Here is a 26,879-nt window from a genome sequence, read left to right on the forward strand (position 1 = left end):
AGAATAATTACTCTTTCCGTTGAAAATATAAAAATCACGGAAATATTGCGCTTAATAAAATATAGAACGTGCATTTACTATGCGAGCCGTATTTTCCCCCTTTCACAAAGAAATTTACCTGGATTTCTCAGGTGGAAGAAATTTTCCTTCATATGGCAACACTGGTTTGATATGATTATCTTACAAATTGTCCCATGCCGAGCTAAAAAAAACACTCGTGAAACATTCGTGAATATAACCAATATATTTTATTATTAGAAAATAATTACTTCAACACCGTCACATATAATGTAAATAAAATCACGTAGCATACACATATTATAATATACATATGCCGTTACATTTATGGTTGCGTTCTTCATGGGACTAAATACAAAACCAAAGAAGAAAGAACAGAAAAATGTGTGATACGTGATTTTTTTTGTGTTTACAGGAAGCTGGATTTTAAAAACCGGGAACTACATTTAGTTGTATGAGATAAACATTTCTCTTCGTATACTGCAGAAAATGGTCACTTTAGGGTTTTATTTTATAATGTCAACATTGTCAAAGCAAAGATTGATTTATTGTAGTGCAACTTCCAGATTTTGTTCCCACGTAAAACTTAAGAATACTAAAAAGTACTCGGAATCAATCCTCTTGCCCAGAACAAAATTTCCTTTACGCTTGGATGGCAAGAAGAAAATTCTTCAAGAACAGGAGATCCGGGAGGTGTGTAATTTCCCTTGACGCGTCTTGGCGCCTTTATACCCTGAATTATGATATAAGACATGTAGAGGCGTGAATATTTGTTCTTAGACCACTAGTTACTTATATACAGTGAGTGTAAAAAGTGTTTGGACACCATTGATGGTACGTAAAAAGGGGATCCGCTCAGGGTTGTGGGTACAGGTAGGAGAGTGGAATGAAAACCACATCATTCTACCTCATATACTTGTTTATATGATACAACAGGAAAATACAAAATATAAAAAAATAAACCATCTATAAACAATAATAACGAAAATATCACATATTTTGAACACAAAAAGTCTTTGGACACTTGCCATTCTTGTCCATATTTTCTGCAAAAAACACAAGCATTTAATATTTTGTTGGATTTCCTTTGGCACGAATCACTACCTGGAGCCTGTCTGGTACAGATTTTACCAGATCTGCAGTAATCTGAGGTGAAATGGCGTTCCATTCTTCCTGCAATACTAATGTTAGGTCTGATTTGTTGGATATGTTTCTTTTTCTTATCTGTTTCTATAATACACTACATACATTTTCTATGGCATTCAGATCTGTGGATTGAGGAGGGGGGGGGGTGAAGTTGTAACAGCCACAATTTTATATTAAGGGCGGTTACTTAGGATCGTGTCCTGTTGAAACAAGTAATCATACCCAAGTTCATTTGAGCCGCACTAGCGCTCAAATTATTCTTCAATTTATCAATGTACATATACTGATCGCCCGACCCTGTGGCCGAGTGGTTAGCACATCACGCTGCGATGCCAAGGGTCCCGGGTTCGAATCCCGGTCGGGCTTGGTTGTTTGTGAATGTCCATTCATCAATTTCATCATTTCATCACTCATCCCCATCTTCGCAAATTAGCCAAGAGGCACAAAACGTGAAGTAAAATAAACTAAATCAATCAATCAATCAAACATGTACTGATCCATCGTCTCCTCTATGAAATGCAACTTGCCGACCCCAGCAGCACTGATACAACCCCATACTAAGAGTGAACCGCCACCGTGTTTGACAGTTGGGATTAAGTTTCGCGGCTCCAACTCTGTATTTTTTTGCCGCCATACCATATGCCTACCATCCGACCCAAATAAGTTGAATTTGCTTTCGTCCGAAAAAAATGACCTTGTTCCAGAAGTCTGCATCATAATTGCGGTGGTGTAGGGCAAATTCGATGCTCTTCTTTCTGTTTATTGCACTAACCCAAAATTTCTTCCTTGCCACGCGTCCATGACAAGCATTTCGTCGGCATACGTTACGAACTGTACTGGAGGAAACTTGCTTACCTTGGGCTTGAAGGCTTGCAGCTAACGTCGGAGCACTAGTTTTTGGGATCCTTTTTTGATAGTTCGCAAAATAAACCGTTCGTCTTGTGCAGAAAGCACTCTTGGTAGTCCACACCTCGGCTTATTTTCTACTGTTTTTCTTTCGCCAAAGTGATCTATGATCACGTGCACTGTTGATTTAGGAATTCCGGACAAGCGTGATATTTCCCTTAACGATTTGCACTGGTTGTGTAGCCGGATAACTTGCCGACGTTCACAAACGGTGAACTCTCTCCTTCCAGGACCCATGTTGCACTATCGTGTTCAATGAGGCAGAGCTACTGCCAATACTGAGACTTCCGAACTGACAGCTGTCAGCCCAGAGGTTGAATGGGTCAGTGGTACATGTATGGCATTCCAGGTTTATTGATCGTGTTTCACAGAGGTCCTTTTTAATGTTTTTTTACTAAGTGTCCAAAGACTTTCTGTGCCCATAATTTGTGGGATTTTTGTTATAATTGTTCATGGATTGTTTATGTTTTGATATTTTTATTTCGTTGTTGTGCCAAGAGGCCACTATGCATTTTTATTTGTCGTAATAAAATTTGAACTCCCATACATGGTTGTAATTTTGGGTAACATTATAGTATAGGGGTGACGGATTTCTTCAAATTTACAGGAGAAAGTACTTACGGAAATCATTTTCTGTAGCGTTGTGGAAGTTCGTGAATGTAGTTTTGATCCATTTTAATGCGAATACATGTTGTTTTCTGCGAAAATCTCTGTCCGACATGCTGTTTCTGCTGCCGCCATTTGCTTTCTGCATGAGAGCACAATGTTCCATGTGTTAGATGATATAATCCTGTAGTCAGTGTTTCAAACTCGCCGTGTTTTCACTAGAACGTGACGTGTCGAGTATTTAATTTTTTTTTTTAACTATGCTTGCCTAACCTAACTTAACCTAACCTTACGGAAAATAGTTTTTGGGGCTAACGTTAATGGTTTTTGGGCCTAACGTGAATGGTTTGGGGCTAACGTCAATGGTTTGTGGGACTAATGTCAATGGTTTGCGAGGTATTAGCATAATTTCAAATCCGGGCACGAAAGTAGGTATTTTTCAGCGAACGAGGTTCCAACACTGCATAAATCGACAAAACACTCGCACAACGCTCGATGAACCAGTACACTGTCACCATAATATGTGTTACAGAATCGAAATAACAAGTAACAGTAACTCGTAAATGTAAAAAATAGACATTATCTTAGTTAGAAATGCATTATTTCACCTTAGGAAATGTTCCGCATTCCAAAATAGTACGTTAGCAATGTATAAAAGTGCGAAATATATGATTTATAGGTGTCACCCCCATACTATAATAGTACCATATACACACGCACAGGGTGTTTCAGAGCGACCCAGACACTACCTTTTTCTCGAGAACGGGAGATCGTATCAAGTTGAAACAAAAAAATGCACCATTAAGTTGGGCACAAAGAATCCGTAGAAAGTATTTGCAACAGCTCGAAAGCCACCCTTTGTGGTTTTAGTGGGGGCACATGCCCCGTTCGTGCGATTTTCAAATGGGAAGGGTATGTTTGGAATGCAGATTCGGAAAGGCGGGAAAAAAAATACGATTGTCATATGAAACATTTGTCTGTACCACCTACCGTTTTCCGTGTAGAAAATGGTTTTGCAAAAAAAGGAAGGTGAGCCAAATCGAGTATACCGACCTTATCAATTAAGATAAGTGCAGCACCATAAGAATTTCGGAAAGTGCAGGACACAAGCTTTCCAACGATATTCCACATGATGACTGCGTGACTAAAAAAGAATGAAACCGCGTGACCCAAAAAAGGGGGTCTAAAGTTAGGGAAGAACTCGAAAATTTAAAATGGCAAGGGGGTCGAGTAATACCTCATTTTAAAGATCACAGAAAACGTGAAAAGGATGCGAACATGATTTTGTAATCCACTGACCAGTTTCAAAATGGCGACCAAAACAAGTCCAACCCCTGAAGTTGGTGTTCCAAAATGAGGAATTACGTACGTAAATAGCAAAACACAAACACTGCACAGAGTACATGAGATCCTGTACAAAGAATGCCAGCGGAACAGCTGTTTATTCGTGACAAGCTTTTTAAATGGTTACTGGTTCGCTACCATTGTCAGACCATGCCACCATCACATGTAACGTCAGTGTACTGAACGTCCGGGTGAGAGGTTTGCTGTTTCGTATTAGTACATGCCTCTGTGAGTGTACAACATGCAGTAAGTAGAACTTCAGGTCCATTGTGTACGAGTAGGAATAAGCATAAGCCCACGTGTTGGGTAGGCTTCAGTACACAACACAGCATGCTGGCCCAGTCGACAAATTACAAAGTACGCCAATTACCGGTGCGTCCAATTCCATTTGAGTGCACGTACGCTGTTCCCACTACCCGGTTCAACAAAGGCAATCGGAAAGTACCCCGGGTCAAGGTGTGACGAGCTCTCCTGCATAGCAGTCGGTTCCAGTGTGCTTTCACTGATAACGCGAATACGCCCCTCCAATATTGGTCTCATTCACCGTTGTCTGTTACAAGTGGTTGCATCGTCGAATGCATTGTGTGGTACCTCAGGATGTTCTACAGTGCATTCCTCGCGGGTAGGGTGCATTCCTGTACTTAATTCACAGTGGCAAATTTTTGAATGTGAACTAATAATGCCTTTCACGAACGAAGAAGCATTTGATATGCTCATGGTGTTGGGTGAGTGCCAACGAAATAGTTCTGCTGCTGCTCGTGTGTATGCTGCAAGGTATCCCGATCGGGAACATCATTCAAGACATGTTTTTCGCACCCTTGTCGATCGTGTACGCAGAAGGGGCAATGTTCAGCCTTCTAGCAGTCACAAACACGCATTGCTCGGCCTGTTCGAGATGAGAGGTCTGCTGGTGTACTTGCAGCCTTCCATCTCAATCCTCACATGAGTATCACGCAAGTTGCTCATGATTCTGGTGTCAGCGCAAGAACAGTGAGAAGGATTTTAAAGGATCACAGATTTCATCTGTACCACGTGTCCTTGCATCAAGAGCTACATGGAACTGATTTTCAAAGCAGGCTAGACTTTTGCATGTGGTCCCAAGCTCAAGTGAATGCAAATGTTCGATTCTTTGACGAAATGTTGTGGTCTGACGAGGCTACATTTAAAAGTGATGGTCAGGTAAATCGGCACAACATGCATTACTGGGCTGCCGAAAACCTACGGTGGATGCTAGAGGTTGATCATCAACATAGATGGTCTGTGAATGTGTGGTGTGGAATCATTGGCGGACGAATAATTGGACCTCATTTTATTCAAGCGAGGCTTACGGGTGTTGTGTACCGCACATTTCTTCAAGAACAATTGCCCAGTCTTCTCGAAGACGTCCCCTTACACATCAGAACACACATCTGGCTACAACAAAATAGCTGCCCAGCACATTTTGAGCTGACAGCGAGGAATCAGGTGAATGCAATGTTTCGTGGTCGCTGGGTAGGTAGAGGTGGGTCTGTGCCCTGGCCTCCTAGGTCACCAGACTTAACATGTTTAGATTATTACCTCTGGGGACGACTGAAGGAAATCGTTTACCAAATTCGCCCTACAACGAGGGACGACATGATCGAGCACATAGTTGCTGCATGCAGGCAGATTAGTGAGGAAGAAGTTATTGCAGCACAGAATGATTTCAGTGTCCATGTGCAGAATCATTACAGTTAGGCCTATTTCTCTTGTCAAACAAAGGTTTGGCAATCAATTGTGAGAAAAGGACCTTTTTTGTTGGCGAAGTAGCTGTTAAACACGCCAACGAATTCCTTATTGTGCGTGACAGTAAACCATTCGTTGCCAGTCCTAAGCCTCGAGAAAGTGTGAAGCATGGTCAAAGTTGCAGCTCAAACAAAGCTTACAGTTGTACGGTGTTTCAAGAGCGGACCCATTACCATACTTGTTTGTACAGGATCTTATGTACTCTGTGCAGTGTTTGTGTTTTGCTATTTACGTATGTAATTCCTCAATTTCGAACACCAACATCAGGGGTCAGACTTGTTTTGGTCACTATTTTGAAACTGGTCAATGGATTACAAAATCATGTTCATATCTTTTTCACGTTTTCTGTGACCTTTAAAACGATGTATTACTCGACCCCCCTTGCCATTTTAAATTTTCGAGTTCTTCCCTAACTTTAGACCCCCTTTTTTGGGTCAAACCGGTTTCATTCTTTTTTAGTCCTGCACTCATCATGTGGCATATCGTTGGAAACCTTGTGTCCTGCACTTTCCGAAACTGTTATGGTGCTGCACTTATCTTAATTGTTAAGCTCGGTATACTCGATTTGGCTCACCTTCCTTTTTTTGCAAAACCATTTTCTACACGGAAAACGGTAGGTGGTACAGACAAATGTTTCATATGACAATCGTATTTTTTTCCCCGCCTTTCCGATTCTGCATTCCAAACATACCCTTCCCATTTGAAAATCGCACGAATGGGGCATGTGCCCCCACTAAAACCACAAAGGGTGGCTTTCGAGCTGTTGCAAATACTTTCTACGGATTCTTTGTGCCCAACTTAGTGGTGCATTTTTTTGTTTCAACTTGATACGATCTCCCGTTCTCGAGAAAAAGGTAGTGTCTGGGTCGCTCTGAAACACCCTGTATATATATATATAGGCTATATATAAACACATTACATAAGTGTTAAAAGCATGTTATGTAAATTTAGGAACTACCTGTATCCTTTATGTTTTTTTCTCTCTTGCAGTGAAATTATGGCTTTTGTACTAATATAAACAAGCAGTGTCATGCCCAAAGGGGGCAGGGGGTTGGTGGGGTTCATGGCCCATTATTACTAAAAAAAATATGTCAAAGTCAGGAAAAGTTGGCAAACTAAGGACTGACTACTAAAGGAGGTATACATAACTCCCTTCTTTTCGAAAATGTAATCATGCTCCAGACGTCGGACAGTGCTTACAAGCAGTGACGGTGCCAGCCTGAAATAAGTGGGGGGCTAAATATTTCGGAGTCAAATTCTCGGGGGGGCTAACGTGTACTTACTAAAAGGTATTCACGTAATACTTATCTATGGTATAATTTTACCAGTGGCATATTTTAGTCAGATCCAAAGATGAATCACTGCATTTTGTTCCATCATACACAAAGGTACTTTTAGTAGGGTGACCAGACGTCCTCTTTTATCCGGACATGTCCTCCTTTCTAGGTGTCTGTCCGGTGTCCGGGTGGATTTTTTAGAAATCTGTAAATGTCCTCCTTTTTTGGAAAGAGTATAGCATTAACCATAACAAATGTGCTGCAAACAGAATGCTTCATTTGGTGCGCATTAATTCAAGCAATGCTCACCTAGCATCTGGGAGCTCAATACGATCACTTTCCCGACTGAGTCATTAGTAGGGTACATATTCAAGGCACTAAAAACCTCTGAAATAGGCAGTCAAATAGGCACCAAAATGATGAAAACATGCACTTAATAAAGCACCGTAAACTAAGAAAATGCACGAAAGTAGGCACTTAAAAGGCACCCTAAAATTAAAAAAGACATTGAAATAGGCAATGGATGTGAACTTATTTAAATTTTCTTCTTACAATGCACAGTTATACTGTATTAGCACTTCAGTTTATACATAGTGCGCTAGCGATTAACATACTATAATACTCTTTTGATCGAAATTCACATTTGCGGGGAATCGTCTGTTAAAGTAATTCTCAAAAACAATCAAAAAGAGCTTGTGCTAACGACTGCAAATTTGAACAAATGATGAATAAACAATTTGCACCATTGTAACAAAAAAATATTTAAAACAATGTTCCAATTCAGACCATCAAATCTGGCGAATTCCAGATTTCAGTCAGTACAACTTCAACAAAGCCTTACATCTTTCAATATAGGGAAAGCCAAATGCACGTAAGAAAAAGCTGAAGTATGCAAAAATTGCAGAATATCCATTTTTTGGCATTTTGTAAGGATGAAATATGTGTAATTTTAACACCTTACTGATAGAACTCCGTGGAATGTTACTTGCCTCTTCTATTTGTCTCAGAGACGTTTCAGGGTTTACAGTCACGCATCCTATAACTTCCAACACTGTTGCCTCATCGATGTGAGGTCATCCTAGACGTCGTCTGTTGTTGATGCTTTGCATTTCACGGAATTTTTTAACAAGATCTGAAACATACTTATGGTCAATACTAGGGTGTTGGGGATACAATATATATATTCCCAGCTAGGAATTTCCACTTGGAGAACCAATTAACCCTTTCACCTCTTTTGACATCTCATGCCTGCACAATTCAGTTTGGTCAATTATATATATATATCAGGAGGCAGATGACTGTTCAGTACCAGTACCCAGTAGCAGTAGTCCAGGGCCTAGTAATGTTGACGAATCATTTGTGTCCGTAGATATCAGTTTAGAGTATTTGAATAATTCTCTAATATCTATAGAAGAATCACCTGTTGCTAAGAGAAAATTGGAAATGAAATCATACAGTGATAAAAAATATAGGAAAATATATAAATAAAAATATGTTTGAGAGAAAAGATACTAACAGAAGCAAGCACACATGCAGAGGAAACTGTGGAAAAGAATGCAGAATGTGAAATGATCAGTCAGCTAAAACAAAAGTTTCAAGAGGATAATGTAAGTGTGAGTGAAAAATTGCAAATTTTAACAATACTATCTAAAAGCTGGTCATGCAATAAAATACAAAGAGAATTTCAGGTTAGCAACAGAATGGCAAGAAAAGCCAAAGCATTGGTTAAAGAAAAGGGTATTTTGGCAACACCTAATCCTAAACCTGGGAAGGTCATTTTAAAACCTTCCCAGGTTTAGGATTAGGTGTTGCCAAAAATAACACTTTTCTTCTAACAATGCTTGGCTTTTCTTGCCAATTCTGTTGACTAACCTGAATTCTCTTTGTATTTTATAGCAGTGACTAGCTTTCTAGAATAGTCTTGTTAAATTTGCAATTTTTCACTCACACTTACATTATCCTCTTGAAAATTTTGTTTTAGCTGAAGATATTCACATTCTGAATTACTATTCCACAGTTTCTACCTCTGCATGTGTGCTTGCTTCTGTCTCAGTCTCTTTTCTCACAACATCTATTATATACTATATAGTCTTATCCTATAATATTATCACTGTATGATGGCACAGCTGTAAGTGACTATAAATCGTGTTTAGCGCAGATAATGTGTACAGCGCCAGGTACAGCATGCCAACTTAATGAATGTCCTTGTCCAAGTGTAGATAATTTTAAAGATGAGTTACAGTTGCAGCTAGATAATGAACTGGTAGACTACATTACATACAAGCAATGGGTATCTGTTGACAGATGGAATTTAGTAACGTTCACTAAAACTGCAGATGAGTTTGTAGAGTCTTTATGTGAACAGTTGTTAGTTTTGAAGAGACATTCTTTTATTGCAAGGAAACAGACAGATTATTACAATTACTTAAAGCTGAACATTGAAGAAAATGAGGCTGTGGTATGTATGGACTTGGCAGAAAAATATTCGTTTTTAATACAAGATGAACCCAGTCTTTTCATTGGAACAATGAGCAAGCAACTATTGTTCCAATAGCAGTCTACCACAAGGATCACAATGATCTAATATGCAAAAGTATTGTATGTGTATCTGATTGTCTGCACCATGACACTGTTGCCGTTCATTTATTTCAAAAAAGCTAATCTCTCATCTTAGATTGGTACTGATTAGATATTTGAAACACATTTACAACTAGGATGGTTCAGCTACGTACTTCAAAAACAGGAAAAACTTCTCAAACATTTGCTACCATGTGATTTTGGAGTAGCAGTGGAGTGGCATTTTTATGCTACAGCTCATGGGAAAGGAGTGTGTGATGATCTGGGCAGTACTGTGAAAAGACTTGCAGGAAGGGCAAGCCTGCAGTGGCCCTATGATGATAAAATAATTACACCATCACAACTGTTTACATGGTGTGAGGAAAACATTGACTCCATACAGTTCTTCTTCTTCAATGAAAAACTACATAATGAAGAACAAACAATACTTGCAGATATATTTCTGTCTGCAAAACCGATACCAGGTACACATAAATTCCACAGTTTCATCCCGGTGTCTGCGAAAGTGTTGGTGACAAAGGTATTTTCAACAAGTGAAGAGTCATGCACTTTTACTATGTTAGGAGCAGGAGTGAAACAGAGGCTGCAACTGGCAGAAGTGAAAGGATGTGTAACATGTGAGAACAACAATCATTGGTGGCTTGCTGTAGTCTTGGACAAGAATGAGGCTACAGTTACGGTGGAAGTTGAGTTTCTGCTCCCTGCTGGTCCTTCTCCATCATTTAATTTCAAAAGCGACTATGCATATAAACTACAAGTGCCTGTCTCTCAGATCTTCACCGTAGTGCCACTGGCCGTAGTTACTACCTTTCAAAGGAAGAAATGGATGCAGCAACCATGGCTCTTGAAAATTACCGTACAGTAAATTAAAGTTGTTGCCATGAAAGAAGGGAAGGCACGATAATTATGTTTTCCTTGTAGAGTGTAATGAACTTTTAGATTTAACTGTAATATTCCCGTGTCATATGGTCTTACCTAGTGTATAGTATTTGTTTATACATGTCAAAAACTATGATCCCATTGCGATCCCATAACAAAACTTCTAAGACTTGTTGAAATATGTATGTTTCTATGTATATTTTTTAAAAAAAATTAAAATTCTATTTTCAAAAAAAGTTTGAATGACCTTGAAATGAAAAAGAAATTGAAAATTAGTCATGTGATATATTTAATTAAAGCTCATTGCAAAAGCAACAATTTTGTTCTTATCCCAACCTTCTATGTCAATTCTAGTTTGATTTATGACTTTTTTGTGATTGCATGTGTGCGGCAAATTGTGCTATTTTTCATACTTTAGAGGGCTCTAACTAGAAAAGTACAACAGATAAAAATCTGAAATTTTGCAGTTTTTCCTACTTTAGGTGGTACTTCATGACAATTAATTATGAATAAAATTAGAGATTGTCAGGTGTTTTTCATTGGTTCACTTGACATGGAATGACCCAATTCTGAAGCACAGTTTCAGGCTGCTAGCACTGGGTCTTCAATGGTATGATATTGAGATGAGGACTCTGTGAGGTGTGACGTCTCTCTTTTTGATGGTGTAAGAGTAGATGTTAGGAGTAAACCCTGTTGAATGAGGTTTTGGAGTGTATTTGAGTATATATGGAGGATAGGCCTTGGTCATCCTTTCGTCATCAGCTTCAATGCACAAAGTGGCTGCCCTGTTAACCACCTTATTTATTCTCTCTCTACCCCTTTCAACTGTAACCATCATTGTCCAAAAACTAATAAGAGGAGCAGGACAAAATGTCACAAGAATAACATAGTAAAATTTTAGGGCATCTGAAAATCTTTGATTTTGACTTTAATTACTTCAAATTTTGTCTTTTACAAGAAGAATCGCAGGGTACCCTTGACCATCTGTATCCCCTGGAGAAAGTGAAATATTTTGCATGGTTTATGAAGATTTTGTTGTTTATGAACATTTTCAGTTGATATTTGCTTGCAGAAATGTGTTATTGTGAAGTAAAGTACATCTGTTACCTTAGCATGTTACTTTACTGTGTAGCAGAACAGCCTGAAGGCTTTTCGCAAGTGAACATAGCACCCAAAACGACTTTCCACAACAGCAGCTATAATTTTACGTAGTTAAGTTACTATTGCTAGGTTTGGTACTGATAGTTATTTTCGACGTGTTCTTTTGCTATTTTAGTGTGCATACAAACAGTTTTTACTATTTAATAAAAAGCAGAGAAAGTACTCCAAAATTGCAGGTTTTAACTTAAATGGATCATACTTTGGGTTCAAATATCTCCGTTATTTGTGCTTTCCTATCGCTGGAACCACTTTTACATTATGTAAAACATTGAAATCTGTCAATTAAAAAAAATCGAAGTAATTCTCGAGGGGGTACAGTGGTTCAACAGCCCCAATTGCTGCTGTTGTATAAAAATATTTGCAATATATTATTATAATTCCAAGATATTTTTTTATTTTAATTTGATGTTCAAGTTTGTTGTCACCTTGTAATCAAAGGGTTCCCAGGTTTAATACCCAGGGGAGGCATATAGTGGTTTAGATCCCACTTTAAACTGGAAGCCTAGTCCTTATTAGCTTTTGTGTGCAAAGTGCGTGAACTTAAAAGTAAACTCGATCTAAACTGTTTTTTAACATTTTTTAAAAAATAGATTAATACAATTTTCTAGTTTTTTATCTTAGTAGTAAAAATTTTGCTAATTAAGAATACTATGTAGAATTTATTCAAGTCCAATGGTATTCAAGTGGTAAATGTTATGACAAAAATTATCTCTGATGGTCACAGATTTTAAACAATACTGGTAGATTGAGCATGTACACTTGGATCTTTCCAACCAAGATACATATAAACTGGGTTGACTCTTATCTCTGCACTTGAATCCCTGTATATGAGAATGTCTCAGCTCATGAATATTTGGAGCTTTTCCAAACTACAGCTGATTGACACCTTGATCAAATCTCTTCATCATTTGTTGCCAGAAGTCATTCATATTCATATTCTTTATATCCGTTGACCCATGTCCCTAGGTATGGAAATAGTCATATAACAATACATACAGTAATAAAATATTAATACAATTTTATACAAGGATTACAGTAATGATTTTAAGAACTACTACATGAAGGAAATCCAAGTACACAAATAAAATATTAATACAATTATAGACAAGAATTACAGCAATGATTTGAAGAACTTCTACAAGAAGGAAATCCAAATAAAGGAAGAATACACTATGGGAGTGAAATTACATACAATATTTAAGGCGAGCACAATAATAAGGGAAGAAAATTTTTTAGTGTAAAAATAGAATATAAAAGTATATATGTAACATATACAACATGGAAGAATGCAATATATATATATACAGAACCGATTTAATGATCATTTAGGCAAAATAATAGCATATAGTGAATACTTCGCAAATGATAATATAAATAGTATAATTCCATTTTCTGTACAACCGAACTCTCTTTGTTGACAATTTATGTAATTTAATATTTACAAATTTAGAAATTCATTTATTGAATAAAAACAATGTCGTAATAAGAATTTTGTTAATACCCTCTTAAATTGGGTACTTGATTCCATTGTTTTCATGTGATCAGGTAATTTATTATACAGGTGGATACCTACGAATTTAGGACCTTTTTCAAGGAGAGTGGTATTATGAGTTTGGATAACCAGATTGTGATTTTTTCTTGTGTTGTATTGATGTACTTCCTTGATACGTTTGGAGAAACTAGACATATCTTGTTTTACATAGCACAGTAAATGTAATATATATATAGGCAAGGTAATGGTAGAATGCCAAGATCTCTGAAGATTTTCCTACATGGTTCATTTATTTTCTTTCCTGCCATAATTCTACTACTCTCTTCTGCAAAATAAAAATTTTTGCACTGTTTCTAGCATTCCCCCAAAATACAATTCCGTATGTTAGTTGTGACTGGAAAATACTGAAATATGTTAATCTTATTGTCTCCCTGTTTATTATGGTTCTTAAGGTTCGTATACCATATATGGTTTTGCTTATTTCCCTGCTAGGTGTTCTATATGTATGTCCCAGTTGAGATTTTCCTGTATCCAAATACCCAGGAATTTTATGGAATTTGTATATTTGACGTGTTCATTTTCTATTTTTATTACTGGTTCTTCATTGTTCTTATTTCTTGAATGATGGAATCTTATTGCTAAAGTTTTGTTTTTATTTATCGTCAACTTATTTGTGGGGAACCATTTGCAGAGTTCGTTTGAGGTGTTTTTTATATTCGAATTTAGAATTTGTTCATTTTTGCCAATTAGCACAATGCTCGTGTCATCTGCATATAAGATAGTTTTAACTGAGGGTAAGTTTGAAGGCAGGTCATTTATGTATATGGTAAATAGTACTGGCCCTAGAATAGAACCTTGGAGATGAGGACCAGCCTGTGCATGGGTGTTCTTTGTGAGTATCCCTTCACCGATTCCAACTAATCATTACTCATCCTCATCATCACAATTAGACAAAAGTGGCTAATGCTAAATAACAACATTATAATTGGCTGATTTTCTACTCCCAGCATCAAGAACACAACCAAGTAGTAAAATTAAGGATAGCCTAGGTTGCCATTAAAACAGAAGAAAGATTGCATAGCCTGGTTCTTTGTTTGGTGGTCAGAACTGGAAATCTGCATTCTTAGGCAGAGAATTTATTTTTTTAAAAAAATGTACTAATGTTATTGAGATTCTATGGAATGGAGTTTTTTTTTTCTCTTGCAGGTGTGTGGATTTGCTGAATTATATTCATGGCAGAGAAAATTTATGAATGGACCAGAATACATTTTGCATGATGGGCCGCCATATGCAAATGGAGACCCACACATGGGCCATGCAGTTAATAAGGTTAGTTCTTATTTTTGGTAAAACTGTGCAACAAGGCTGACATTTTGCTTCTGTCTAAAACATGGTGAAAATAAATTTAAAAAGGCCATTGTTTCCAACATTTATTAAACACCTTTTTCAGTATTGTATCATTGTTTCATATGGCCAATAACTTATTCATTGAGAAATTTTGAATAATTTAGTCTATTGCACAATTATAGTCAAACACTTTTGTGTGTGTGTGTGTATACATATGTATGTATTTTTTAGTTCCTGATATAAATGAAAAGCTAAGAAGCACATAGAAATGGGTAAAGTGATCATCTATTTCAAAAGTGCGTAAATTTAAAAATCAAATGGAGAAAAGAAGACTGCCGTCAAGGTGGTATGGTTCCACATATTCTTGATCTTGGCCATAGTAGAGGTGATGTGTATCATAGTGTATTTATTCATCCATGTTTCACGCATGTTTACCCCCAGAGAACCTGGAAGAGCATATTATTATTGTTTTCTGTAAATAGTCTTGTGAACAAATCCCAAAATCCTGTTATTTTATTTTTGTCTTTATATGTATGAAAACAAAATTTGTGCACCCTTTTATACATTGTAAAAACCTCAGAGCCATTAGGTGAAAGACTAGGACTGGGCTGATAACCGATAGCAATGTATCAGTATCAGAAAGTACTGACTGGAATTTATTCACTGATACTGACAACATTTTTCCAGAGTCCAGTGGAGTCTGCAGTATAACTTCACAGTACTTTTGCAGAATCCAAATATCCTGAAAATTATGCAAAATGCATAATTTTAATTATTTTGGCAACAACATTATGGGGAGAAATGGATTTTGTGCTTAAATGATTATCTCGTGTGCAGTTATGAATATTTTAAAATACAACTCTGGTACATTACTATGATATAATTACAATGGAAAATTTATATATTACAATTTATAAATATTTTGAAGTACTTTGAAAATTTACCATTTTCAAGTATTGGTGTTGAGAATCGGTACGATTATCAGCAGTGGTATCAGCATGGTATTGGCTCAATCCTATTAGAAACATTTCTTGACAATGTGAAATCGTTCAAATTGTGTACCAAATTTGTGCAATTTTATATTACTATTGTAAATGTTTTTGTGTTGGTATGTCCCCCAGTTTTAAGCTTCTACGTCACTGATTTATTGTTACAGATACTTAAGGATATAACCATTCGCAATAAGTTGATTCAAGGGCACAAGGTTCATTATATACCAGGCTGGGATTGTCATGGACTGCCAATAGAACTAAAAGCCCTTTCAGATGTTGGCAGATCTGCTTTAGAAATGCCGGCAGTGGAAATCAGGAAGAAAGGTAAAAGTTCCATTTTATTTACATTTCATATCAATCAGTATTTGGTCAGTAAGTAAACTTGCCAATAATTTTACTGATGCACTTCTATTGAAGTTTTAGAAAAGACTAATACGTAATTGGTGTAATATTGTAGTTTTCTTCATGAGTGTAGTCGCATGTGCTTCTCAGTTGTAGTAAAATTAGGAAAATGCGAAGTTTCGTTCTATAAAAATTAAGAAAATTTTTACTATTCCATTACCTATGTAGATTGTGCTTTTAAATGCCTTACAGCATTATAAATTTCTCAGTACCATGAACACAGGTTTACAAATTAATATTATCACATATTAAAATTATACCTCCTTTATTCGAAAAAATAAATGTGTTCTTTAATAAATTTGCAACCATCTAGTGTATTTATTCATTTTAACAATTCCATTTCCTTTGGATAAGATGATGGGGGGATCACCTGTCCCCCAATAAGGAGACTGCCCGTGATGATTTTTGTAATGGATAAAAGCATGAATAAAGTTAGCCCCAGCCAGTCCCCCAAGAAGATGAGCAACCACCACTACTACTACTACTAAGTAGTAGAGATCTACATAAATATATTAATGAAAGCAATAGAAGAAGATTATTTTCTAGTCAACGGTTATTTACAGTGGTAGCGATTAAGGGTTGGGGGTGAGGGGGCAGTTGCCCCCCCCCCTACTTTTTGCAACTTTACCCTGCAATATGCTAAACCTTATCAAACAGGAGTTCGATTCCCAAAGATCGAATGGCTGGGTGACCTCCCACATCAACAGACGACCAAAATGTTGAGATTGCTCGTGCCGTGATTCGTGAAAATCGTCGTTTAACTGTCCGTGAGGTTGCTGAAGAAGTTGGCATAAGTATAGGATACTGCCATAAAATCCTGACTGAAAAACTTGACATGCATCGCGTCAGTGCAAAATTCATTCCGTGTTTGTTGACAGATGACCAGTAGGAGAATCGAGTTCAAGTCTGTGAGGAACTGCTTGCAAATGCAAATGCGGAAGAAAACTTTCTCAAGAACATTGTAACAGGAGATGAGACATGGGTTTACGGATAAGATGTGGAAACGAAGAGGCACTTCGCAATGGGTGTGGAAAGGGTCTCCTCGACCAAAGAATGCGCGAATGAGTCGGTCAAAAATCAAGTTGGTGATGGTTGTGTTTTTTGATTGGAAAGGTGTTGTGCATGATGAATTTGTACCACCTGGTCAGACGGTAAAGAGGGAAGTCTATCAGAGAATTTTAACAGAATTGAGAGATGCTGTGCGTAGGAAGAGGCCTGCACTGTGGGGGAATCCGTTGTGGATGTTGCATCATGACAACGCTCCACCGCACACATTGCTCCTTGTCGCAAGTTATCTGGTAAAAAAATCGAACTTCTGTTGTGCCCCATGCACCCTATTCTTTGGACTTGGCCGCTGCAGACTTTTTGTCTTTCCCAAACTGAAAACCACTTTGAAAGAAAGGCGTTTCCAGACCATCGAGGAAATTCAGGAAAATGCGACAAGACTACTGCGTGCCATCGAAGAAAGTGCGTTCCAGCAGGTGTTCCAAAATTGGAAGAAACGATGGCAACGGTGTATTGATGCTGGGAGGGAGTGCTTTGAAGGGGATAGTGGTTGAAAGTGTGAGTCATGAGCAATAAAGTAAGAACAGCAAAAGTTCGGTCTTTTTTTGAACACACTACAATTCTTCTTAATGGTACATATATATATATATATGCTTTTGTGGTTGAATTTTGGTGTTTATAGAAATTTTTGGTTGCTGTTGTAATTTTTTTCATGTTAATTGTAATAATTGCACTTTTTCCATTCAGCTCGAAAGTATGCTGAAGAGACAATTGAAAAACAAAAGAGGGTGTTTCAATCATGGGGTGTTATGGCAGATTGGGACCAGTGCTACCATACTTTTGACAAAGGTTATGTCAAAAATCAACTTCTGAAGTTCTACACACTCTTTGAAAAAGTATGTAATCTTCTTTCCTTCTTTTATTTTTGTAAAGAGTCTTATGTTATACAGCTCACCACATACGATGGCCTGGCAGGCAGAGATAGAAGCACTATCAGTTGCATTACCAGAATTCCTGGTGGCCATGCATTCACTAGAAGGATCTTCAATACAAGGGACTTTCCCCTGTACACCATTCGTATGAGTTCATTGGCCATTGTATCTGGTGGCTGTATTTTTTAAGAGTTATTCAAGAATTAAATAACACCTATTTATATTAGCTTATAATTAAGAGACATTTCAAGTATATTACGAGCCTCGTGATAGCCCAGTGGTTATAGCTATAGCTTGTAACTACTTTTGAATAATTTCTCGTAAAATGATCAAATTTAATTTGTTGGACTAATATGTATTAGTCTTATCAAATGTAAACAGACTACAATTCTTCTTAATGGTACATATTACTTGGTGTACTTATATTTCAGTGTAATATATACAGTATGTTATGTAGGCAAGCATTTATTTCTTCAATTGTCAACAAAAGTATTTTTATCGTTCCATGTATCTCATATTCACTACAAGTTCGAAAAATGAATGCCTGTTTAATAACGTATTGATTTTTATTACATTGCAGTATTAGACAACATGAGTATGTCTTCTATCTGTACTTTTCCCCCATCTCTTTGTTAGTAACATCCATTTTGATTATGAAAATTAGTTGGAGAAATCCCCTTTTTGCCATTTCAGGTAAAGGCTTATGCATTTGTATTAATTAGAAAAAAAACATAAGAACATTACTTGCATCATTTTCTCATCTTTTTTTCTCATTGTCCAAGCTTTTAAACCACATTTTATATTTAGAACATAACTGTTCCAGTCATTGTTTTATAATCACCGTTATAATTATATAAATCTTTTGTATATTTCTTTTAGGGACTTGTTTATAGAGATGTGAAACCTGTATACTGGTCTCCTTCCTCAAGGTAAATAATATTCTTATAATTTTGGTGATTATATAGTTACTTTTACACAATATAAATAAAAAAAACTGTAATATCTTATATAGAGTGTCATCAGTATTGTAAATAATAAAAGTTTATTGGCTAGATATATACATTTTCTTTATTTTTTATATACCTTTAGGGTTCATTCCTTTCTTTCATCTTTCAAAAATTTGAAACTAATCAAATATTATCCATCTAGATATACACACACATATATATATAAAATGAAAGAGGAGAGAGGAAACACTCACCGGACACAGAAAAAATTCGAATTTTCGTGATGGTATGTCACATCTTCAGGAGTAGAGAGACGTTGTATAACTAAGTGACTAGAGGGAAGAGTAAGCATGACCTGTAGTGTTACCAGGTCCCGAAGGAAAAAAAAAAGTGTTGACAGTACCACAAAAAAAAAGAAAAAAAGGTTCTTTCGCCAGGCTTGTCGAAAACTGTGTGTGGTGGTGGTGGGGGGGGGGGGTTGGGAAAAGGTGGTGGAGAGGGTGAGGATGGGGGATGAGGGGCATTACTGGGTGGCCTTGTTCAGGCCTGGAGGTGTGGTTGCATTCATGGTCGATATGTAGGCCCTCTTCCATCTTCTACGTATTGAGGTGTTGGTGGATTGGGGCAAGGAGTGGACGATCGCTACCTAGAAGCAGTCATTAAAAGGAACATTGTGGTGATTGTTGTAAATGGCAACAGCAAAGTCCAGGTTTTGGGTAGAGGAGCGGTGGTTGTTGATGCGGAGGTTCAGGGTTGTGGATGTTTCCCCCAGGTAGAACCTCCCACAGATGTTGCACGTGAGGATATACATTAGGTTGGAGCTGTTGCAGGTTCCTTTGGGGTAGAGGGTGAATTTGCCAGTGACAGTGTGGATCTGGAGGGTGCGGGAAGTGACAAATATGGGGCAGGTTTTGCACCTTGGGCGGTTGCATTTGTGGGCAGGTGCGAGTTGATTGTGGTGGACCAGGATGTTTTGGAGATTGGGAGGGCGTTTGAAGACAACTCTGGCCTTGTCGGGGAAGATATTTCTGGTGTCAGGATCACTGTGCAGGATGGGAAGGAGGGAACGTAGAGTGTGTCTGATTTTGTTGAGGTGGGGGTGATATTGGGTGACAAGTGCAGGGGGATTGATGGCAGGTTTCTTGGTGGGAGTGTATCAAGCAGCTCGGGATATTTGTTTGGTGACCAGGGTGGAAGGATATCCACGGTTGGTCAAGGCTTGGTGTAAGCGGAGGTTATAGTTCTGTCGGGAGGTGGCTGATGTGTTGAGGCGTTGACCTCTGAGGGTCAGGGAGAATGGGATGGCTTTCTTGGTGTGGAACGGATGGGAGCTGGAGAAGTGTAGGTATCGGGACCTGGCAACACTGCAGGTCATGCTTACTCTTCCCTCTAGTCACTTAGTTATACAACGTCTCTCTACTCCTGAAGATGTGACATACCATCACGAAAATTCGAAATTTTCCTGTGTCCGGTGAGTGTTTCCTCTCTCCTCTTTCATTTTTTATTTAGCCCTTGAGGCCCTCCTTCCTTTTATCCTATATATATATTTTCATTTACACACGAAGTGTTTATATATTTTGTAGATACAGTATGTCTGTGTAATGGTGTGATTATAAACAGCAATAGTTGACACAGTGTGATTGAAACATAAAATTTATGCCTTATATGAAAATAAACTCTTTGCAAGAATACGATGCTAGGGGTCCCGGGTTCGAATCCTGGCCTGGGCATGGATGTTTGTGAGTGTCCATTTATCAATTTCATCATATCATCACTCATCCCCATCTTCGCAAATTAGCCAAAAGTGGCACAAGAAGCAAAGTAAAATGAAGCAAATCAATCAATCAATCCAATCTTTGCAAGAATATTTCTGTATTGACTGTGTGTTATTTATTAAAACTAATAAATTCTTGTATTTCTCTTGTGCATATCATATGATACAATTGTGATGAAATATGGGAGTCTGAGGACTGTGGAAAATGGTAATGGACTTGGCTTAAATAAAATAAAAAAATAAAAAACTAGATGTGAAGAACTTTGTCCCTTCCTCCCCAAAATAAAGTCACAAGTATACTGATTAAAGGTGTTTTTCTTTGTAATAATTATGTACACTAACACGTGAGTTTCATAGAACAGCTTTGGCAGAAGCTGAGTTGGAGTACAACCCAAGCCATCATAGCACATCTGTGTATGTGAGATTTAAATTAATGACGTTACCAGACACAGCAGCCCTTCAAGGCACCAATGTGTATGCTCTTATCTGGACAACTACCCCATGGACATTGCCAGCCAACCAAGCTGTTTGCTTCAATCCAGATACTGAGTACAGCTTTGTTTCACTTGGGGATTCTAATGATACATATCTTGTTGCATCTCACCTCTGTGATGAGCTTAAGGCTAAATTGAGAAGAGATTTAACAGTTACGTCTACAATATCTGGTAAGTATTCACCCCTTTTAATGTAATTAATGTGCATGTGTACATAAAATTCAACATTAACCCAATTTTGTTGCATGTAAACTAGCATAACATAAAAATTCCTGCTTCAGTAACCAAGTATGTTGACCATGATCTCGATACCATGACATCAGGTTCAAATTCTGGCATGAACATGAGTATTTCTTTGTGAGTGTCCCTTCATCATTTCATCTAATCATAATTCATCCTTGTTGGTATGATTAGCCCAAATAAGCAGAAAAGAGATTTAAAAAAATAGAAAATATACCTACTATTAATATTAGAGCTAAAAGCAAATGCTAATGCTTTCACAGATTTTATTGATATATTAGTGGAACAGATTAATTGGTACTGTATTGGCATCCACCAATATGGGCAAAATTACTAATAATTTTACAGATCCAATATTTCTATAAATAGCCTTTAACTTAATGCCTAATTCTACTATTTTTTATTATGTGTCATCATCATCATTTGCTGTTTCCTGCCTCTGGCTGGGTTGTCATAGAAGTCAAGCCTCTCCATTTTCTTTTGGTCTTCCACCATTCCACTCTTTCCACGATGCTCCAATCTTGTCCTCTTCTCCTAACACTCTCCACTATCTGCTCTTTCCACCCACATCTTGGTCTCCCCTGTGGCCTTATTCTCGCTCCTTGTGCATTGTAAGCTCTATGTGTGTGAATGTGAATGCATAATTCACATTCTCTCGCTCTCTCTAAATATTTTATTTTTTTATTTCAGGTGATCTACTGAATGGTATTACATACAGGCATCCCTTCTTTCAAGATAGAACACAGCGATTTGTTCCAGGAAAGCATGTCACACTAACAAAAGGAACAGGATTGGTTCACACAGCACCAGCTCATGGTCCTGATGATTTCAAAATAGCTTTGGAGCATCACATGCCCATTGTAAAAAACGGATTTTTTAATTGTTTTTTTAATGTTATCTTCATATTTCAGTTACCTTATAAAATATATCTACATAGCATATAGAAATTCACATAACAAACAATTTTGTATAATTTTAGTAAATTACTTTATGCCTTTGGTGAGACCCATTCTTATACATAGGGTTATTAAAAAAGATGAAGCAGATTACAAATTTTTATTGTGGGCACATGGTTAAAGATACAATCATGTGCTATGCATCAGAGGAGAGAGTAAAAATCTAAGTTTTTTTGCACTAAATATGAGCACCGTGTGTGATGCGACAAATCAATATTCCATTTTGTTCCACAAGTGCCTCAACTGTTGTACAGTTATGGACTCCACAGCTGCAACAATTAGACACCAGGTAGAGGTGAGGCGTAAACAGCATCTACCTCATAGATAGAAATCACAGGGGGTGATGTCTGGAGACATGGAAGGCTACCAACAATGCACTAGGACATGGTCAGTGGCGTGCACAAAGTTGGCTTAGTAGGCTTTATAATCCCTCTCCCCTTTGGCTCAGCATCTCTAAAAGAAATACCTTTAAATGCTAGAAAATATGGCAAAATGTATGGCATTTCTAAAAAAATAAGACACAACCCACCCACCCACCCTCTTTCGAAAATCCTGGGCACGTCACTGATCATGTTGCCCACCTCTTTCAATCCAGCATCCTGGAATGAAGAAGGAATTCTCCTGTAAAGTCTTCATATTGCTTTCACCACATCCAGTGCTGCTGTGCGGGATCCAATGGAAATTCTCATGGGTTATTAAAACTTTGATCCTTCCTCTCTCTGCTCCTTTTTGAATAACCCTGTATATAAAAACAAATAAAAAGTCCGCCTTTTTTCCAACAACAGTTCTTGCAATTGTAAGTAGCTTTTGTCTCTACAGACTAAATTAAATTTTAATCTCCCTTGTAGTAGCATACTGGTCTTAGTATATATGCATTCATATAATAAGTGTACTTCTGCATAGATATTGTGAATGTTAAGGTTGTAATTTACATTTGTTTCATATTTTATGACACCAACCTTCAAATTTGACACAAGGGGCACAAGCACATGAAATTTAGTATTAAGTCCATTTTATGTTGCATCAGATAGGTTAATCAGGACTGGACATACAGTTTTAAAATTGAATCTGAACCACCATGCAACATGTCTCCAGTATGGATCAAACCCAGTAGGCTTGATTACAAGACAATAGTGTTACCAGTGTGCTTTGCAGTTAAGGCAAAAACATATTTGCATATAGGAGCAATGGCCAATATCTGTCTGTTGCCTTCTGCACCATTTATAATTATTCAGCTAGTTGCAAAATATAGCGTTGTGAACCTCCAAACTTGCAAGTTAGATGGGTTATCCTCAAAGAAACCAAAAGAGCCAGCTTTTAATCATAAAAAAATACACTTATTCAAAAAAGCAACTTGTTTGCAAGTAACACAGATACCAAAAAAAGAATCATAGAAGGGCAGCTATTAACTGCAGACAGTTTTATTAAAGAATTGGAGACTTGCAGAAAAGAAATGTTCTAGCTCCTTTCCAACGAACACAAAATATGAAAACACAATGAACAAAAAGAAGTAGAAGAAAATTTAAGTTTCACACAAGAATTCTTATTTGGAGAGCTCCTGTGGAACCCACAATGAACTGAAGTGAAATCAAAAATTTTAATATGTCAAAAAAAAGGGCCGATATTTTTTTAAAAAACAACAAAATGATAGGAGAAGAAATTTATTGTGATTGATAAACAAATACATACCTTGGCTATTTTTCGACATAGTCACCATTAACCTCCCGATATTTCTGAAAGCGTGGCACAAGCTTCCGTATACCCTCTGCATAAAAATGTGCCGCCTGAGAGTGCAGTCAGTCCAGAACTGATGTCTTGAGCACGTCACTGTTGTTGAAACGCTTCGATGCAAGCCACATTTTCAGGTGAAGAAAAAGAAAGAAATCGCTGGGGGCAAGGTCAGGGCTGTAAGGGGGATGATTGAATAGTTCCCATCGAAATCTTTGAATTGTCTCAATAGTACGAGTAGCTGTGTGTGGGCAGGCATTGTCATGGAAAATTCCAGAGCGTAGCATTCCTCTCCGCCGATTTTGGATGGTACGTCGCAGATTATTCAGTGTTTCGCAACACACCTCTGCTGTAATTGTTCATCGTGGTTCCAAGAATTCCACAAAAATCAAACCCTTTTGGTCCCAAAACACAGTTGCCATGATTTTGTGAACTGATGGTGTTTGTTTGAATTTCTTTGCTGTAGGAGAACCAGAGTGCCGCCATTGCATTGACTGCTGCTTCAACTCCCCAGTGGCTCAATCAGTCAATTTTTACTATTCACTTTGGTTTTGCAGATTGCTATAAGGGCTCTCTGAAAAGGAATTTCTTGAGTTAATTACCCCTTTCTTTTTCTAATTGCATCTGGATTGATATGGAATATCAACATTCCTATGAGAGCCCTGACCATTCCATCCAAAGTAAAACAAACAGTTCTCATTTCATGTTTTTTTAAAACATTATTTGTACCACTGCAAATTATTGTGTAACCTCATTCATCCTAAAATTAATATTTAAGGCAGAGCAACTGCTTACACCTATGTATCAGTATCGGTTGGTACTAATGTTTTCTGTGTGTATAAGTATTGGCTGGAATTTATTCACTGATACAGGCTGATATCTTTTTCAGATATTGGGTATTCACAGGGTTCACGAAAAAGTCATGTGCCACTTTTACAGTCTTAATTATCCTGGAAGTATGCAAAATTCAAAATTTCTCGTTTAATTTGTACAAGTGTTAGATGAAAAAAATATGTTTGTAACTAAAAAAGTAATTTTAATATTCTGATATATTAATTTTTTCAAAACTCTGATAAATATATGCATATAATTGTGAAATATTTACCTATTAATGTTAATCAATGAACAACTTTTAATTGTTACAATTTTCAAGCATTGATATAGTGAGAGTAAGCGACGATATCAGTTTTGGTTCAATGTGATATCTGCTCAGAATACTTAATATTTATAATAACTATTGTTTCTTAATTTTATTTTTCATTCTGTTCATATTTGTATCATTTCAGGAGTGCATCATAGGTGAAGATGGGTGTTACCTTGAAGAAGCAGGACCGCTGTTAGAGAATTTGTCTGTTCTGGATAAGGGCAATGAAAAAGTCTTGCAGACTTTAAGTGATGATATAGTTTTGACTGAAGACTATGTGCACAGTTATCCTTATGATTGGAGAACCAAGAAACCAGTCATTCTACGAGCTTGTCTCCAGTGGTTTATAGACACTACAAGTATTAAAAACCGAGCCATTGTAAGTAACAGAATGCATTCTTTCCTGTGCAGCTTTGTTTGTTAGAATATTACTTTAAGTGAGAAATCTTCAAAATTTATTTGGAAGGAAACGTATGTGTTGAGTTATTTTACAGGATTAGATGATGAAGTACACACCTTGATACTGTATACTTTCTCACTCCAGGCAAAGGTAAAGATAAAGCTACTACTCATTTCACATTGAAACATGCTGTGAAGGGATGTGGCAGGGACGTGGAGTTAGGGCCTCACACGTTCACAGTCTCGGCCATTGTGGAGGTGATGTGGTCAGCACCATACACTTGCCTCCTTTACCCACCATTTATTAGATGGTGGGTGAACCACAGAGTTGCTCCATGCAGGAACATAAACTGGAAAAATGTTGTCCCTGAAATCACCCAACCTGGGATGGTCAGATACCCAACAGACCGGACCCTCCAAAGACACATTAAATCAGTAGTGCACTGATGCTTATTGCTCAGAATAAGGATATCGATTGTCATTACTCTACTACAAACCCTTGGTGAGGTGTCACTGTGTTTGTGTCAATTTGTTTTATCAGTTCATCATTTATCCTCATTGTTAAGATTAATCAAGAGTGTAACGTGGTTGTTGCGTACGTAAGAAAAGACAGTGAAAGTTATTCAAGGAAACGTGCAAGAGGTCCGGGATCAATTATCGTACGTCCGTAGAAACGAATAACAACTAACCAGTTACAAAAGTCGCTAAAGTGTTGAGGTTAATGGCAAGCGTTTATCACTGCCGCCTCAGTCTCAATTGAGAACCAAAAAAAAAAAAAAAAAGGAGGGGGGCGCGTTTAAATGTACGGGACCCTCCCAAAACAGTCAGCAAGACAAAAAATGTAAATGTAATAAATATGATCACAGAATATCGTGGAAAATTTTGCACTGTATCAACCCTTAATATAAATATGTGTATATTCGTGTACAGGTGTGTACACGGAACGTCACCAAAAATATATGCACAATACTGATCAATCAATTCATCTTTTCATTTAACACTAGTAATCTTTCGTTCTTGTTAACAAGCAAGGTTCCAAAACAAAAAAAGGTGAAAAGAGAGAGAGTAAAGTTCATTTGCGACCTTAAGTCGAAATTTATTGCGTTAATCTCGCAGCGGAGAATGATTAACGTCCCAACTTGAAAACATGTACATCGAAACAATTATCAATGAGAACCCCGTCTTTTAAACCACCCAAGATTACATCCAAAATAGATTCAACAATTATTTCTCCCTCCGTTTACTTCATAATTTCATACATTAGGTCGTTATAATTGCGACAATGAATAAGAACAAATCCAATCAAACCGTTGAATCATGTAATATCAAATACCTTTAACAAGTTAAAT

General features: G+C 37.3%; 1 protein-coding gene across 2 annotated transcripts in view; it reads left to right on the top strand.

The window, feature by feature from the left end:
- The first annotated feature begins 223 nt into the window (after positions 1 to 223).
- The window catches only part of LOC145987817 (isoleucine--tRNA ligase, mitochondrial-like), a 54,516-nt gene continuing 27,860 nt past the window's right edge, over positions 224 to 26,879 (top strand). Inside the window, exons 1-8 of one of the 2 annotated variants that reach the window (XM_083122539.1) lie at positions 224 to 711; positions 14,377 to 14,499; positions 15,674 to 15,833; positions 17,664 to 17,812; positions 18,728 to 18,777; positions 20,927 to 21,234; positions 21,994 to 22,163; positions 25,274 to 25,510. In XM_083122539.1, coding sequence (XP_082978665.1) covers positions 508 to 711; positions 14,377 to 14,499; positions 15,674 to 15,833; positions 17,664 to 17,812; positions 18,728 to 18,777; positions 20,927 to 21,234; positions 21,994 to 22,163; positions 25,274 to 25,510 — 1,401 coding nt within the window. In that variant the 5' untranslated portion in view covers positions 224 to 507. The other variant, XM_083122540.1, reaches the window with a different exon arrangement.

Source organism: Lepisma saccharinum, chromosome 5 (assembly GCF_977018435.1).
Source record: "Lepisma saccharinum chromosome 5, izLepSacc3.1, whole genome shotgun sequence".
Lineage (NCBI taxonomy): Eukaryota > Metazoa > Arthropoda > Insecta > Zygentoma > Lepismatidae > Lepisma > Lepisma saccharinum.